Raw genomic sequence first — 12350 nt, forward strand, 5'->3', positions numbered from 1 at the left:
ATATTAAAGAAAGAAGCTCAAGGCAGGAAATTGTGTGGATATCAATAATATGTGTTTGTGGTTTCAGATCTTGTTATGATTGCACTGTTTTATTGTTTATATATCCTCATGCAAATTCCGTTGGACGAGCGAAATTACCTTTGGCTTGAGTGTGTTGCCCCAAATCCTCAACTGTCCCAATTTCCATCCATGACTTTAGGCACAGGGCTTAAACGGAATTTTTTTAAGTTCGAGAAATTCTAATACAGTTTTTCCATGGTGTCTCCTAGTGTGAGGCTTGCAAATGTTCAAAAATCATTAGTTGAGTCAGCTGATTAGCTGAGCTAACGGGTTACCGTCCCTGCTTGAGTCCAGGAAAATATCTCATTTTTAGATGTGAATATGAAAATACAAGGTAGGCCCAAACGCTGAAACCCTCTGGATAAGGAAATTTGGCTCGTTCATTTATGACTGCTATGGCAACTACAACTCTGTTTTCAATGAATTTGGAGTGAACAAATTTTAAAAGGAACCTTTGAAAAATCCACAAAAATATCGTACATCAACCACACCACCACTTGTACACCAAGTGTCCAAAAGTGGACAAAAGTGGACAAAAGTGTCCAAAAGTGTCCAAAAGTGTCCAAAAGTGGACAAAAGTGGACAAAAGTGTCCAAAAGTGGACAAAAGTGGACAAAAGTGTCCAAAAGTGTCCAAAAGTGTCCCAAAGTGGACAAAAGTGTCCAAAAGGGTCCAAAAGGGTCCAAAAGTGGACATATATGGACAAAAGTGGTCAAATATGGACAAAAATATCCAAAAGTAAGCACTATTGCCGACAAAAGTCGCTAGACAAGCAATAACTTTTAAACCCTAATTGATGCAAGTTTTTACCTAATCTTTATTTTAACTCACAAATGGTTTTCTCTGAAGGCAGGGTTTGAACTCGTGACCTCTGGGGAACCAAGTCATATGATACCTTTACTTTGTCCGGATTAGAAATCCCCAACCTAAATGTATCTATTTTGACTTTTTAAATATGCCTTTTGCCTCCCAATTTTCAAATTTCAAATAGACATGAGCCATGTTAATTCTCATCATTTCGGTTTCGTTGCGGAATGAGATTTGTACCGGATTTAAGTGGATTCGTTCAAGTGTTCAAATCCAGCGCACGCAAGAAAGATGGGAAGACAGCGAGTACAGATGCCTTCAATGATTAGATACAACTCTATACGATCGTTTTTTGAAATCCTTTCTAGTTCCTAACCTAATATCAAACTTACGTTTCGTTCTTAAATCAAAAATGTATAAACTACAGGCCTTTGAAAAATATGTAATTTGATACAATGATAGCTTACTTTGGTCACCCTGACACTTCTTGGGGGCTCAAATTCGGCTGATGGACATTCGGCAGAAATTTGTGATGCCAGACAGGGCTGCTAAATCGACATACATAGGCTTAGTCAAAGGTATCTGAAATGACAAGACAAAAAAAATACTGTGGCCTACTAGGATTTCAAAGTTATCGGTGAGCATCATACGCATTTCAAAGTAACAACAACTCTAATATGAACTAAAATACTGTTCAATGACCTAGAAATCAAAACAATTCGTATGGACAAAATTGTCTGGTCCAGGCCGGACCCAAATCTGGCTGTGGCTTGTCAAAAAACATTGGCACGCCTTGTCGGGAAGGCATTTGGTTAGTGCCTCCATATATTACGCTGTCGGCTGGAATTGGCTCTTTTAGCTTAGATATCCGCTATCCGCTTTTCCCTAACAATTCTTCGCCTTTCGACAAACGCACTAAACATACGCAATCGAATGTAACGAGCCCTTTCCAAGTTACAAAGAAATGTGAGAAAGTCGCTTACTTATAATTGTTTTGGAAGGGATCACTTGTCCTTTGTAATTAGTTTTCCAAGAGCGATGAAGTATTATCCTAAAACATATTTGGAGATAAATTAGAGAACCCAGATGCCTTAATGCTCGAGTTAAGTATCTAAAAAACATCAAATGCCAACCAGGGCTCGCCAATGCACGGGAATCTAACTTACTCAGCTAAACGTGAATTCAAATTTCAAATGAGATTGATGCTTCATTCCAAATCTTGCGCTTTCCCATCCACAATCTGGCACTTTTTTCTCGCACATATCTGGAAACACTGATGATCAACTCTGAAAAGACGGAAAGGTGATTGAACACAGAAAATCCGACGAAATAAAGACGAATCAAAACAATCCTCTTACTCGCTCCATGGACTTCACCTCCTCCATGCTGAGTGCGGCTGCCGCTGCGGGCTACCGCCGAGCCGAGGCGGCGGGATTGCCCAAAGGCTGGATTCGGGAGGAGATCCCGCGCTTCGCCAACAACTTCCACAACGGATCGCCGGCCGCAGCCGCCCCCACGTTTCAGAACGGCACTAAACCCGCCGTGGACGTCTTATACTACTCGCCTCGCGGCCACGTCGTTCGATCCAAGCCCGAATTGGTCAAGGCCATCGGCGATCAGGCCGATATGACGGCCTTTGACTATCAAAGCGGCAAGTTCAACCCGTTGCTAGTGCGGGCTACGGTCAAACCCGGCCCGTCCGTGTCAGGATCGGCGGGGCGGAAAAGCTCGAAACCTGTGTCCACCTCTGCGGGCTTAGCGGCGGCGGCGGCCGCGGCTAACTCGAATTCGGCGGCTAATCTGGCCCGTGAAGCCGCATTGGTTCCGCCCATTCGTCAAACGGCTTCCATTTTCAAACAGCCTGTCACGGTTTGGAAAAATCACGAAGCCAATGGGGTGAGATTACTAGATAGATAAATGATGATTTTTGTTCGAGGTGCCCCGATGTGAAAAGATATTCTTACAAATAGAACCAAGTGGCATTTCACGAATCCACATGTATCACATGCTGATTCATTTGCAACCCAAGAACTGATATCGCTTAATTATAGATGTGAACCTCAGAAACCTCACTCCCTAATCCCATGTTTTTTTATTCCGACCAGAGTCTTAAAAAAAGAGTTGCTTGAAAAAGTAGCATGTTTCTCTATCTACTTTTTGTGCACTAATTTCATGATTTACTGTACAATCTGCCAAAAATAGGAACATTTAATTCAATGGAATAATTAGAAGCATGCTAGCTGAATTGCAAAAGGTAACCTTATCTCCAAATAACCACTGACACTAAGAGCGAGCGAAAGACACTTTTGAAGACAAACAGAAAGCGTGAAATAATTTTGTACCGCATCATAATACAATGAAAATAATTTCGAGAAAATAAATGACTTTTCAAGTAGGGCATGCTTAAGTTTAGGACAAATCGTATTGATATGTTTCAAATTCCTCAATTGCAGCCCGAGTCCAAGGAAGAGTCCAGAGAGTCCAAAATGGCGCCGGCCAAGGCGCGGCCTGATGCCAAATCTTCATTTCCTGAAAAGCCCGGCCAAGTCTTTTGGGAAAAGCGGCTGTCCGGATTGGTGCCCTCGTATCCTGACGAAGAGTTCGAACCGTTCAAATTACCGAAGAATTTCTTGCCCATTGGTCCCGGAGTCACAGACGATATTGTTTTGGCCTCAATATCCACTTCGCTTCATATGGGAGGCGGAGCTATCAATGGACAAAAAGACAGCAAGGTAGGTATGAAATTGTGCTAAAATGCCTGCCTGCTATTTCATTCTGTCGTTGATTTTACTTTTGATTAGAGCACAGTCACTTTTGATGTTGAAATAGTAGCGCAACGATTACAACTAAAGTTGAGCCGAACACTCGGAAGCACTACATTCAATTTAGCTTAGGTACAAAGCAAATTTGATTTTTCATTGTAAAATCCAAAGAAATTATAAAGATTCTATCAGTAGTGTATGAAGTTCTACAGACCGATTACCTTGGGGCTCTTTTTTTGTCTTTTTTTTCATAATCTGTTACTGAATAAGCATAAGACCAAAATGAAGGCTTGTGAATACTTGTAAAGTATTTTCTAATTATGACTACATCAAATCCGTTAAACCGTTAAAAACCATTTTTTTTTGGGTTCGATTACTTTTTTATGTACTTTTTGTAAACGGCTTTTGTTGTTAACAATTGACATCCACGTTATTTAAATGAATGTTCCCTCTGTTCTTAGCTCTAGCATACCTTGATGTAATGTTGAAAGCACTCAGTAAATAACAAATACAAATACTTTTTCAGCAAATGAAGGAGAGTGATGCCAGCGCATTCTGCATTCCCGATCAACCCTTAATAGGAACAGTCAAAATCAGCCAGCAAGATATTGAGAAACAAGAAGATCGAGTGAATGACACGAGAAAAAAACTGGCCGATGCCATCTCGGCCATGTCAGGTTGACGAGGTCGGTGATGGAAGGAAACCCATGTACCAAGAGATCTCCAATGCTACAAACACTACAACCTTCACTTGATTTTCGTTCTGATCGCCAGAGTTGCTATTTTGCCATCTACCTCCACTTGTCGAAAGATTAGATGGCCAAGCATCCCTCCTAAGCCTGAAATACCGCCATTTTCGGCTACAATCTCCTGAGTATTTTTCTGCCCTTTACAAAACTGTATCATGAATGGGACAGTAAGCCGTGCAAGTGAACCTATACCTGTTTAAGTAACTATAGATATCAGTAAAATGTGAAAGAAAATTGTATTCCTGTTTGTCCAAGTGCAAATGTCAAAAGAGAAGGGGGTCAGAGGAAGGATCACAGTTTGAAAGATGGAACAATGAGCGGTTGTCACAACTATTTGATTATGAATTTCGCAGTTCCTTTATTTGGTTTGACAACGAGCTCGGATTTGGCCCGTTTCTTCTTTTTCTTGGTCTGCTTTCGGTTCATGTCATTGAAATCGATCACGGACAACTTCTGACTGGTTTCTTCGATGGCGCTTACGGGTAAGGTTGGCCTCAAAGGTCGAGTGCGGGTGGTGTGCGGCACACCTGAGCTGATGAGAGCACCGCCCCCGATTTTCCTCACATTGGGACGAGCCTCGTGATATTTGACCCAATTGACGCTGGCCGGGGAATCGGCTCCCAAACCCGAGACCATGATCTCGTCCACGTTGGTCGAACCGGGATCGCTCAGCTTTTGGCCTCTGTTCATCAAACCAGACATGCCACCTCTCCTATGGGGCTCTTTGGCAGTTATGGAAATTTCGAGTTCCGGTGCGAAAGTCGGGATTAATTGCCCATTTTGCGAGGATGACTGGTACTTTCTCGATGGCGAGACAAAGGGAGATTCTGGCTTAGCCATCGAGGCTGTGGGAACAATAGCAAGGTCGCTGGTGAATCGGACCCTGGGGGCAGGTAATATCCGTGGAGCCAAGGTCCCCTCTTCCTCGTGGGTGTCCTCGATATTGTCTGAAACGTCGCCATCTTCTCCATGTGAATCTATGCAGCCACTCTCTAGCCTGATTCTGGCCTCCACTGGATCGCCTAATCCCACACTCTGAATGGAACTCGAGGACTGTCTCTTCTCCAAAAGGCCTCTTCGCAACTCGCGGCGTCGGCTGGTAGGATTCCTTGAGGTGGTCTTGTTGGCCCCGACGCAGGCGTCCTCATCGTCGTCGTCCGAGAAGTCGTTATTATCTTTATGATCCTCAAAAGTTCGTGCGGTCATATTGCGTTGATTGGCAATTTCGCGCAGACGAAGAAGATTAAAGCTGCGGACATTTCCTGGGCCCCCACCACCTCCATTGGATGCCCCTGAGATGCCTGCTGCATTTGAGGTCTTGGGACGGTCGCCCGAATTGAGCATCATCTCGTCATCATCAAGCTCAATGGGGATATAGCCGAGGATCTTGTAGAAGTCCCAAAAGGCGCGAGCAATATTTCTCCCCACCCGACAATAGAGGTCATCAGTGTAAGGGATGATGGCCTGGGTTTCATCCTCCTCGTAACCAAATATGGACACCTCCAAAGTGTAGGTGTTGACCTCTGGACTCAAATGGGTGCCAAAATATCGCCGGGCTGTGCCTTCTTTGGCTGGGTTCACATTGTAGATGGTGTTGTCGTGACTAAAATCCGGACAATTTTGAGACAAGATCTTGGGGAACACGATATGCCGTTCGAAGCGATAGACGTCGTCGTACGAATTGCCGTAAACGAATAGACCCAAGAGTGACGAGTGGGAGTGCAGATCCAAGATGATGTCCAGCTTTACATCTGGGTCTTGGTCCAAGCTATGGATGATGTTCCTGACGGCGACCAATGAGGGATGTGCATGAGGACATGGGTTGGGCCAATGTCGATTCAAGTCTTGGCCCAGAAGGTTGCCACGGGTGTTACCCATGTAAACCCCGTCCGGGTTCATAATGGGCACGATCTTGAAGATGACATTGGCCCTGAGCTCTTGGGCGATTTCGTGCTGAGACACTAGAAAATCGATCAATCCTTGCAAAATGAACGAGGTGGGCGTCTCACTAGCGTGAACTCGACCCATTAGAAATACAATGGGGATTTGAGAGGACATGAAATCCGTCGTGGTGTTCGTTGGGGATCTTGATCGTTCTGTACTGGTTCCTCCGGCCTCACTTCTTTGGTCGGCCAGGTGATTATCATTCTGATTCTCATTATCTCGCTCCCCATTGTCCTGCCCTTCCTCATTTTTATGACCCTCATTTACGTGATCCTGGTACTTGTTCCTCGAGTCCGTCGTCCCGTCGTCTTGTTCCTCCCGATTATCTAACAAAGGCCGCCGGCCTTCACTGGCTCTTTCCAAATTTCTTGGATCTGTAATCGTTATCATCTCGACCTTACGGCCTTGAATGGACTTTGCCACCGTCTCGACCTTGAAAAACGCAAAGCCAGACTTCAGGATCTTCTCCACATACAAATTGTACCTCGAGAACGAGTAAGGTTGGGCCAGTGCGAAACTGTACCGTTCGTCTTCCAGATCGAACGAGAATGCAAAGGTCAACACAAAATGGTCACTGTGGAGCGGACTTTTGTAATAGAACACGTGTTGGGGAGGCATGCGTTGCCATTGGGGTCGGGAAGTGGACTTGATCACGGGCGTCAGACCATCTCTGAACAGCGATCGAGCTTTGCTAAGGTTCACGATGTTAAACAACACCCGTTGGTCGCCTTGGGTATTTTCCACAGTAAAGTGGAACCAGAACCTGGAACACATGGCAATGAAAGAAAGAAAATAATTTTTCAACCTGCCTATTGACCGAGTCACGAATTGCGTGATTGTAGGCATGGGGTGGCCCAGCAAACTTTCTTCTTTCATCGGGCCATTACTACTGGCGGGCTAGTTTTTTGCCTCGAAACTTTGCCTTCATTGCCTACTCCTCGAGCAAAGGCCACTATCTACTTACCTAGTTCTGGGGTTGGCCGTGTCTGGACGCATGAAGATGTCGTATTCCTGATTGGTTATGAAATCCACTCGACCCAAATTCATGGTCTCAAAACCGCCATCAAAGCAGATGTGGCCTTTCTTGGCCTTCCCCGTGTGCCCAGGGGGCCTGATCACCAGCCTTTGAATATTCGTGAGGATGCCCTCGTTTTCAGAGTCTGAATCTCCCATGGTCGTATTGGTAGGGTCCTCACCACTTTTCCAATCTTCCCTACAATGATCCACTTGAATCCGTCGTGCTCAAACCACTGACAGCCTTGCTCCTGTAAAACATGTATTGTGGGGAGCAAGGTCGTGCTCGGAACACGGATCCGATTCCTAGCACTGAATAATGATGATTGGGACTTCATAGAACCTTTTTGAGCTCAAGGAGGGACGATTTACTGCCAGGCCGTTGTATCGCTATTGCGCCCAGGCACGAACTCGGCCGCTATTTTACACTTGAGCTTCACTGACTGATGGTCTTTTGTAGAGTAGCCTGTATTGGTCCCAATGGAACTAAACAGGCTGGAAATGAGTGGAACTCGCGTTTTTCTTTCCGTCTGAATCCGCTTGCATGATGTTGTTCCGTTTCGACATGGGCCGGTGGCTTTGGATCATTTAGATAACCCTCACTCTGGTCCAAAGGGTTTGTTCCAACTCACTATACAACCTTAAAAAACCCAAAGACTACAGCTGGAGGCCATGTTCCACTTCCCATCCCAAGAAATTGGTCCCAACAATCGGAAAAGATTTCCAATTCAATTTGGATTTATTCTCGAGTTTTGTCCCAGGTGTAGAGTAACTCTCCCAAGCTTTACCTTGTTGTGTTGACACAACATTGGTACTGGGCTCACCTGGATCCCATTAGCGAGCCAGGCAAAACAGGCAAAGTCAAGCCCAGAGGAACAAGACCAAGCTCCACTGAAGGTGCAACCATGCAAAGGAGGGGAAGCTGAAACTCCTTAAGTTCCTACCACCTCTTACCTTCACCACTGCAGGCTCTTGCTCATGGTGTTCCACCTTCACGGGGGTGAGAGGGAAATACCTGGAACGAGAGTTGTACTTTTGTAGTCGACCAAATGGAGGATTTCCATTTTCAAACCCAAAATGTGTTCCACACAAGAGTGGCAAAGCTGGAATTAGTAATCGTTTGGGAAATTCATTTGATCTGACTTTCACCAATCTTTATAAAAAGTTATTTTGTCCCATCCATCATTTCTTGCCGAATATCTAATGCAATGCAATGATGGTAACACGGAAGCGGTTACCACTAGCCATTTTGGCATAGCATGTGGTCCTTCTCCGCAGGAAGCAAGCCTCCTGGTTCTTAGAAATGACCGACTCTCTAAATCATCTTGACAACGATTTTCATTCTATTCATGAATTATGAATTGACATGCTCTCTCGAAGCTTCAAGATGTCGGTCAATTTCTGGGTACTTCTCATAGATAGTTTACACCAAGTTATCCAGCTGCCAAACATTATCAGCCAATCTTGTTTACGAACAAACTTTTCAATTGTAACCAACAACTTTGGCCGATCTTTGCAACTCAGTTGTATGCAAAGATCCCCGACTTTTCACACTTGAGTAGGGCCAGTTAAAATGAGCAGGCTTACTTTGAAGACATGGTTGGTTTTGTTGAGCCTTTGTTCCATTTCCCAAGGAGCTTTGGTTCAAACCAGGTTTCAGAAGCTAACCAATGGTAACCGAACAAGTGAGACCGTAATTAGAACCGAACATCTTAAATCCCAATTTCTATGCACTCAATCTTGTCTCGCTGATGAAGAATGTCGAGGATATCATTGGGGCCAGCAAAAAGATTCACTGGAGCAACATAAGTGTGAATTGCTTAAGCATGTCCATCTGCCAAAAATTCAGTAAGTATCATTTCAAAAAATGTAAGGACCGCAACTGCATTCTATGAAAAATAGGACAGATTAGAAATAGCCCACATAACAAACTATAAGAAGCAGTATTGATGATTGCCTTTTTAAAACTTAATGCATACGAAAAAAGGCACCACAATCTGCATTTTCCAACCCCTCGTTAGATCTGGCGTGGCGGGTGTCAACTTATATGTGGATGCTGATGTGCCATGTTATAACACCAGTCAATGCTTGGGTCCTTTTTTCCCCATTTGCCAAGAAAACGAATGCAAATTGCTCTGTGATCCCCATCAAGAATCCACCGAAGATGGCAACTGCACCTTGGCGGCCACTTTTTCAAACATAAAGAACTCCTTGACCAGCATCCCATGGTACAATGTGGCAGGCGAGGAACCATTGGATTACATCCAAATCAACGATGAATGTTCACCGAGTGACGAGTGCGGTATCTTGATTAGCTTGGATCAACCACCGTCGAGAATGTTCGATTTCTGGCCACTCAAGTACAACTTCTGGCCTAACAGCATGGTAGGTTCTGCCACTCCAAGGGTTTCTTTTGTCCTTGACTTGTAAGCAAAGTTATCAATCCTCCCAGCTTTATGTGCGATACAATGGAGAAGGGAAATATTCTGCTTCCACTTTCATCTCCAATTATGGCGAACAAACCAAAGAGGAGTATAAGCACAAGGATGTCAAGGGTTTCAAACCTCCTCCTCATCAACTTCGAATCACCGTTGGGGCATGGAATGGAAATAAAAGAAAGGTTTCGGTGGACTTGAAACTTTCTTCCGACAAGTCTTCCACCATTGCAGCGACCGAACTGGAGAGCTCATTGACCGACTCGGCCAAGTTGGATTATTATTTAGCCTTTGTGCACAATACCAATTGGATCCGGACTTTAACGGGTCCATTGCATCTTAAAGGGGTGGTTAGATATATCAACCCGGTTGGTACTTGTCCATCAGATGAGAATTACGTAACGGTGGTGTATAGACCCAACTATGGGGATCGAACCTGCGTTCAAAAACGTTCCACATGGTTCATGGGTTCTGCTGGATCACCTCGAGCCAATTTCTGGGATCAAAGGAAAAAACAGTATTATGATTTTGAAGTCCAGACCAAGACCACTGCTAGTAGACTGCAGGTGGTTCTAGGAATGGGAGCCGAGACTTTCAACTCAATTCCTTCCTCTCCTAAGGCTATTCTGACTTTGCAACAAACCGGTTCATCGACCCTAATGACCTTCGAATTTTTTCGGGTTTGTCCCCTTAAAAAAAGTGAAGGGTGCGAAAGTGGTACGGATACTATTGTGGAACAAGAATCTCTGGCTTCAATCAATGTTTTTGATCAGAAAAAACATTCTTTTAATGTAAGTGCCTCAAGTTATTGACATAATTCTCAAATGTATCAGTACTCAATCTGGGATCTGTTAGGCCTGACTTCGTTATTGCCTCAAATAGCATTTCTATTCAACCTCAAATTTCTATAGCAACTCAAAAGTTAACCATATTTGGTACAATATCCAATCATCTGGAAATCTATTGCATATCCACTAATCGGCGGAGTCTAACCTTATGCTCCCAACATTTTACGGGTTTTGTGAAGCTTTTGAGGTTGCCTTTTGGTGACCGAGTTTTCACTTTAGAATTAATTGATATCTCCAACTATTAAGATGAAGATGGCTTCAATCAAGAAAAAGTTTTAATCAGGATTGACTTGAATAGCTTTTCAGCAAAGGTAACAAAATCAATGTTGTTTGCTGTTTCGGCGTTTATTTCAGATTTCGTACACGTATTCCCCCAAAGAGGAAACTACCCTTTGCACCGAGGGTTCAGACCTGGAACTAAGAACATTTCATGTTGATTGGTCAATTGTTATTGATGGAAGTGATGTATTTCCACAAGCCCCTAAAGGGACGCATACTGTCAAAGAAGAATGTCTGCTGATTACAAGTAAAACCTCGGAGTATTGGGTTAAGCAAACCGTGGCCGTAGCCGCCTTGTATGTGATCTCGTTTGAGGGAGATGCGGCCAACTTCACTATTGGATGGTATGGGGTTCCATATTTATTTCAAGGTTGAAAATAGGTCGGGTTGGTGCTTCGACATCTAAAAGACTAGGTCTCGAAACCTCTGAATTTATGTTTGGTCAATAAATATTGTTGTTTGCAACACGTANCCGTAGCCGCCTTGTATGTGATCTCGTTTGAGGGAGATGCGGCCAACTTCACTATTGGATGGTATGGGGTTCCATATTTATTTCAAGGTTGAAAAGAGGTCGGGTTGGTGCTTCGACATCTAAAAGTCTAGGTCTCGAAACCTCTGAATTTTTGTTTGGTCAATAAATATTGTTGTTTGCAACACGTTTGTCCCCTTATTACAAGGGCTGATCCATGTCCTTGAATCCAGGAATGATCCCGCGAAGCAACACTTTATTTGGCGGAAAGGTCACTTGAGTCCAAAGTGCAAAACAGTGAAAGAATGAAGTTCTTTGTCACGCGATTTCAGCGTCGCAAGGAGAAGCAAATCATGGTCCCTCAGATCATCCTGTTTGGTCCAATTTTCCAAATGGGAAATCGGGCACCGGTTCCACGTCATGACTAGAGGAGGGACCAAACCTCCGACGAAACTGACTTTTATTGATATTTTGGCCGTATTTGGCTGAGACACGCTTTTCTAATGGTTTCTCGGGTTCCACCTCAGGATCCGAACGTTCCCATATCTTGAACCAGAAAGCCGACTTCTCCGCTTCCACTATAACTAATAATCATCATCTTCCTCTTCCTCCTCATGATGATGAAAATCCGATGGGGGAGAGGTGAAGAAGAAGAGCTAACGGCGAAAATGGGATCCCTATTTTCGGACACTCGTCAATCTCGTGCAAATATTGGCAATCTCTTCCATTGCTTCTCCCCGCGGCCAATGGCATTGGAACCATCTCCCAAAAAGCAAGGCACAGTGAGAACGTAACATGGTTTTTAGAAATCGTCCCCTTTTCCCTTGTCTCTCTTTTATAGCGTGCATAAATAATAGATATTAAACAGTCTTCCTCCGGTAATTCTGACCTCATAGCCTCATTTTTTTCTAGTTAATTGTACTGAATGTGAGTGCGTGTGTGTAATTAGGTCAACTGGTGGGGACATGTAGTGTAGGTGGCAT

The 12350-nt window shown here is 44.1% G+C and overlaps 3 protein-coding genes across 3 annotated transcripts; 2 read left to right on the forward strand and 1 right to left on the reverse strand.

Moving 5' to 3' along the window:
• Positions 1-2128: 2128 nt before the first annotated feature.
• On the forward strand, positions 2129-4617 carry LOC131888833 (methyl-CpG-binding domain protein 3-like). Its single transcript, XM_059237771.1, has 3 exons — positions 2129-2763; positions 3321-3599; positions 4156-4617. Exons 1-3 carry the CDS (start codon positions 2233-2235, stop codon positions 4309-4311), a joined length of 966 nt encoding a protein of 321 aa, XP_059093754.1. The 5' UTR covers positions 2129-2232; the 3' UTR covers positions 4312-4617.
• On the reverse strand, positions 4582-8044 carry LOC131888832 (uncharacterized). The gene is made up of 2 exons (XM_059237770.1): positions 7287-8044; positions 4582-7085 (listed from the first exon to the last, which is right to left on the reverse strand). Exons 1-2 carry the CDS (start codon positions 7493-7495, stop codon positions 4709-4711), a joined length of 2586 nt encoding a protein of 861 aa, XP_059093753.1. The 5' UTR covers positions 7496-8044; the 3' UTR covers positions 4582-4708.
• A 713-nt stretch (positions 8045-8757) lies between these two features.
• Positions 8758-11363, forward strand: LOC131888339 (uncharacterized). Its single transcript, XM_059237178.1, has 4 exons — positions 8758-9184; positions 9358-9721; positions 9789-10562; positions 10974-11363. Exons 1-4 carry the CDS (start codon positions 8910-8912, stop codon positions 11271-11273), a joined length of 1713 nt encoding a protein of 570 aa, XP_059093161.1. The 5' UTR covers positions 8758-8909; the 3' UTR covers positions 11274-11363.
• Positions 11364-12350: the final 987 nt, after the last annotated feature.

Source organism: Tigriopus californicus, chromosome 10 (genome assembly GCF_007210705.1).
Source record: "Tigriopus californicus strain San Diego chromosome 10, Tcal_SD_v2.1, whole genome shotgun sequence".
Classification (NCBI taxonomy): Eukaryota; Metazoa; Arthropoda; class Copepoda; order Harpacticoida; family Harpacticidae; genus Tigriopus; species Tigriopus californicus.

Excerpts from the sequence above, each read along its gene's own strand:
- LOC131888833 (XM_059237771.1), top strand. The coding sequence starts at position 2,233 with ATGGACTTCACCTCCTCCATGCTGAGTGCGGCTGCCGCTGCGGGCTAC. Across the intron at positions 2,764-3,320 it reads AAAATCACGAAGCCAATGGG|CCCGAGTCCAAGGAAGAGTC; the intron begins GTGAGATTACTA and ends CCTCAATTGCAG. Across the intron at positions 3,600-4,155 it reads ATGGACAAAAAGACAGCAAG|CAAATGAAGGAGAGTGATGC; the intron begins GTAGGTATGAAA and ends ATACTTTTTCAG.
- LOC131888832 (XM_059237770.1), bottom strand. The coding sequence starts at position 7,495 with ATGGGAGATTCAGACTCTGAAAACGAGGGCATCCTCACGAATATTCAA. Across the intron at positions 7,086-7,286 it reads ACGGCCAACCCCAGAACTAG|GTTCTGGTTCCACTTTACTG; the intron begins GTAAGTAGATAG and ends CATGTGTTCCAG.
- LOC131888339 (XM_059237178.1), top strand. The coding sequence starts at position 8,910 with ATGAGCAGGCTTACTTTGAAGACATGGTTGGTTTTGTTGAGCCTTTGT. Across the intron at positions 9,185-9,357 it reads GTCCATCTGCCAAAAATTCA|ATCTGGCGTGGCGGGTGTCA; the intron begins GTAAGTATCATT and ends ACCCCTCGTTAG. Across the intron at positions 10,563-10,973 it reads AGAAAAAACATTCTTTTAAT|ATTTCGTACACGTATTCCCC; the intron begins GTAAGTGCCTCA and ends CGTTTATTTCAG.